The sequence below is a fragment of the Gymnogyps californianus genome, chromosome 5 (genome assembly GCF_018139145.2).
Source record: "Gymnogyps californianus isolate 813 chromosome 5, ASM1813914v2, whole genome shotgun sequence".
In the NCBI taxonomy this organism is placed as follows: Eukaryota; Metazoa; Chordata; class Aves; order Accipitriformes; family Cathartidae; genus Gymnogyps; species Gymnogyps californianus.
Genome location: NC_059475.1, coordinates 66,752,514 through 66,756,608, shown reverse-complemented (window position 1 = coordinate 66,756,608; position 4,095 = coordinate 66,752,514). Strand labels below are relative to the sequence as shown.

At 56.2% G+C, this 4,095-nt stretch overlaps 1 protein-coding gene across 2 annotated transcripts; it reads right to left on the bottom strand.

Moving 5' to 3' along the window:
• Positions 1-1,175: 1,175 nt before the first annotated feature.
• On the bottom strand, positions 1,176-3,889 carry OTX2 (orthodenticle homeobox 2). Of its 2 annotated transcripts, none has more exons than XM_050897986.1 (3): positions 3,793-3,889; positions 3,220-3,392; positions 1,176-1,796 (listed from the first exon to the last, which is right to left on the bottom strand). In XM_050897986.1, the coding sequence occupies exons 1-3, from the start codon at positions 3,887-3,889 to the stop codon at positions 1,176-1,178; spliced, it is 891 nt and encodes a 296-aa protein (XP_050753943.1). The 2 variants fall into 2 exon arrangements, with proteins under 2 accessions (XP_050753943.1, XP_050753944.1); XM_050897987.1 differs by having other exon boundaries at positions 3,220-3,371.
• Positions 3,890-4,095: the final 206 nt, after the last annotated feature.

The following is a 4,095-nucleotide window of genomic DNA, read 5'->3' as shown; positions in this document are numbered from 1 at the left end:
TTTCTCGGTTTAAATTCATCCAGGTCAGAGCAACTGCCCAAAGTCCTGTTGGATTTGACGGTTACTGCCAGCGTGGCCAGCAGTAAGTGAGCTCCAGAGGAGTTTAGTGTCCTCGGGTGGGTTTTTTTCGGTCTTTTCTCTTTCATTCAGGGACAGTTTGTTGTAAAAAGTTTCAGTGCAGTTCACCTCGGGTGAAAGGCGATCGTGTTTTTGTGTTTTTCTTTTTTTTTTTTTTTTAAATATATGTTTTTTTATTATTTTTTAAAAGATGATAATAGGTAACTCAGTTGCTCTGAATTTCACTTATAATTATAACCTATTTAAATCACAGCAGAACTCCCGCTGGTGCAGAGTTCATAGTTGCATACAATACAGGAGATCACAGTTTTGAAGTCTAGCACAGATTAAAAACCACAGATGTACCATTTATATAAGACACACACTGATTGTCTCTTAAAAACTACATATTGACTCCTTATGAACATTATCTTTTTTTTTTTAATCTTTAAATAAAGTAGTGCAGCTAGGACAATCAGTCACACAACCCACACAGCCCTGAACCAAGTTCTCCGGGTGCCAACTTGAGCAAGTTGGGCATGAAACAGTTGGATGAGCTCGAGAGCGAGAGAGAAAGAAAGAGGGAGGGAGGAAAAGAGGGAGAAAAAGAGAGATGTTGTCCATTCCGAATATTTTAACCGAGGGTTGGCTAACACATTGGAAACCTCTGGGTGAAGGATCTTTCCACGCACACACAAAAAAAAGAAATAAAAACCTAGACTTTTTTTTTTTTTTACTTTTTTTTTTTTTAAAACTGGCCCGTAGGTGGGACGATCTCCCACCTCTTCCAAACAAAGAAACCCAACAATTGCCTAAAACTAGAAAGAACACAGATGGGTCTGTCTGTTTTCTGCTCACTAGATGATCTGTCCGTTTAAGGCCTTCCTCCTCCGTTTTTCCTCTTTATTATTCCTTTTCCAGAGCGTCTGAGCAGGAGATGAGTCTGAACGGGATCACACCAACACTGTCCCCCTCTTGTTGCTGTTGGTTTTTTTGTTCGTTTGTTTGTCCGTTGAGTTATTTTTCTCTTTAATTTAACCAAGACCTGACTAAAACTGGAGCGTTCAGCCCAGCCTGTTCGTTCTCGTCGCGATTTCTCTCGTTATCACAAAGGTTCTTCACAAAACCTGGAACTTCCATGACGATGTCTGGTCCTTATAATCCAAGCAGTCAGCATTGAAGTTTAACTTCCAGGAGGCGGTTTGGTCTTTATAATCCAAGCAATCGGTGGTGGAGTTAAAGCCCAAACTGGAGGCTCCATAGCCCTGGGTGGAGAGGGAGGCTGGAGACTGGTTGAGGTGGCTGGTGACCGCGTTGGCACCCATGGGACTGAGGGTGGCCCCCGGTCCGGGAAGCTGGTGGTGCATAGGGGTCAAGTAAGATCCACAGTCCATCCCTCCGAAATAGGAGGTCGAGCCAGCGTATCCTTGGCTGTAGCCTGATGCCTGGGTGTAGGTCATAGGATAGGATCTCTGCATGCAGGAGGAAGAGGTGGACAGGGGGTCTGAGAGCGGGGAGATGGACGCTGGGCTCCAGATGGATACGGGGGCACTGCTGCTGGAAATGGTGGGGACCGAGGTGCTGGAGGGGGGAGTGAACTGCCCGCTGGTCCCGCTCTCCGAACTCACTTCCCGGGCCGGCGAATTCTTCTTTTTAGCTGGCCGTACCTTGTTCTGGCCCCCGTTCTGCTGCTGCTGCTGCTGCTGCCGGCACTTGGCTCGGCGGTTTTTAAACCATACCTTGAGAACGAGAGACGGGGAGGGAGAGAGAAAAAGCCTGGTGTTAGGGATGCGCAGGCAAACCCAAGGGGGGAAAGAGCCGGTGGTGGGGAGACCTCATCGGGGAGGGGGCACTAAAAGCGCTCCCCGGCGAGCGGAGGGTTGCAGGCTGCTGCAAAGAAAAGCTCCGGGGCTCCCCCTCCCTGAGATCATTAGCAGTAATAACAAGTGGAAATGGGCAAATCAAACTGCTTAATAAGGTCACTTTTGGGGGAAAGGCGGGGGGGGAGCGCTCCGTATTTGCTGTTTGCCAGCCGGGGACCCCCAGGAATCACCATTTAAGGCCTATTGAAGTCAAGCCCTTAATTAGAAACAATAGAGCATCAGAAAGGGAGGCAACAATTAGGGAAACAGAGGCAGGGGTTGGGGGGGCGGGTAAAGATGTCTCATTTACCCTCTGAATAGGCTCTCTGCTCTCACCACCCCCCCCACACCCCTGGCCAGGGTTGACCCCTCAACCCATCTCACCCTCTCTTAGCAGGGACCAAGGGGGCTGGCTTTGGGGAGGAGGGGTGCTGGGGAGGTTTCTTGGGGAGAAGGCTGGGGTTCGACGTGGGGGGATCCCGGACCCCGGTGGCCGCACTTGGCTGGGGCACGGCACCACGCAGCCTCGGGAAGCCTCGCAGGGAGGCGAGCAGGAGGGATGGCTTTGGAGCTGCCCAGCACCAGCTGCTGGGGTGTCCTGGATCCGTGCTGGGGGCAGGATCCTCCTGCCCTGCCAGCAGCACCTCCAAAATGCTGTCTGGATTGGGCCCCTGCAGGCTGCTTGCAGAGGAGACACAGCCCAGCAGCCCCAGGAGAGGGGTCCCCTCCGCCAAGGCATCCCCTCACTCATCGAAGTCCCTTCAAAGGGAGAAGAAGGCCCCAGTCTGTACTGGTGTGAAAGGGGATCCCAGCTTGGCCCCGCTCCAGGGATGCGGTGATCCCTGGGGAAGGGGGGATCCTTTACGGCTTCCGCAGGGGCCCCAAACGCCTGCAGGACAGGCTGGGATTTGACACCCGGAGCAAGGCAAAGTGCAGAGCCTGGGGATGCCAGGGAGCCCTCCCCGGCTCAGAGAGGCCGAGGAGGCTGGGGAGGGGTGCGGAGGGCTCAGAAGCTGGGACCCGGGAGCTGCACAAACCCCCCCACAGTGCCCAGGGAGGAAGGGGAGGGGGGGGCACACTGCAGCCCTGAGGAGGCAAATTGCCACTCCATCCCCCCCTGCACCCTCACCCATCTATGAGCCTCCTTCACCCCACAGGGGCTTGATTTCGCTCCAGAACTGACCCCATCCCCTAAACCAGCCCCCTCGCATCCCTGCCAGCCCCAGGCCAGCCCAAACCCTGCACGTCGGCGTGGAGGTGGGGGCCAGGCAGGGGTTTCCAGGGCCACCCCGCTTCCTACCTGCACTCTGGACTCGGGCAGGTTGATTTTCAACGCCACCTCCTCCCGCATGAAGATGTCGGGGTAGCGGGTCTTGGCGAAAAGGGCCTCCAGCACGTCCAGCTGCGCCCGGGTGAAGGTCGTGCGCTCCCGCCGCTGCTTTCGGGGGGTGGCTGCAAAAGAAGCCAGAGGCCCTGGCTGTCAGTCAGCGGCCCCTCAGCCCCGTGTGTCCCTTCCAGCCCCCTCCCCAGGGGGGGCACCCCCATTCCCCCACCCCCCCCCGCGACGATCCGCACCCCAGTCCTCAGCCGCCACCGTGCAGCAATCCCACCTCCGGTGCCTCCTCCCCATCTCCCCTGGATGGGTGTGGAGCATCTGCCCCCCACCTCCAGCAAGAGGGTGTCCCCTCTTTGCAGATCCTTCCCCGGATAAAAAGTTGAGGGTGAGGAGGAAGGGAAAAAGGGGGACCCCACGTCTCCCACCCACGCCAGCCATCACGGTCCCTGGGCACGTTGTGCCTCCAAAAGCCCGGCGACTTCTCCTCCGTGGGGCAAAAAGGGGGGGGGAGGAAGAGGGAAGAAAAACGTGGCTTACCGGGATAACCGACGGACGGATGCAACAAATCCATGCCCGAGGTTGTGAGACTCAGGCCATTGACTGCATAAGGTGGTTGCTTAAGATAAGACATCATGCTAAAGTTGTGGCGGGGAGGAGAGTTGGCCGAAATCCGGGCGAGGGGGAGCCGCCCGAGCGCCCTGCCTGCCCCGGGCGGTGCCTGGGGGTGCCGTCGGGCGGGGGGGGCCGCCAGGTGCCTGCGGAGGCGAGAGAGAAAAGGGGGGGGGGGTGTCAGTCAGGCCAGCTCGCTGCCCCCCCCAGCTTTTCTCCCCGCTGCCTTCC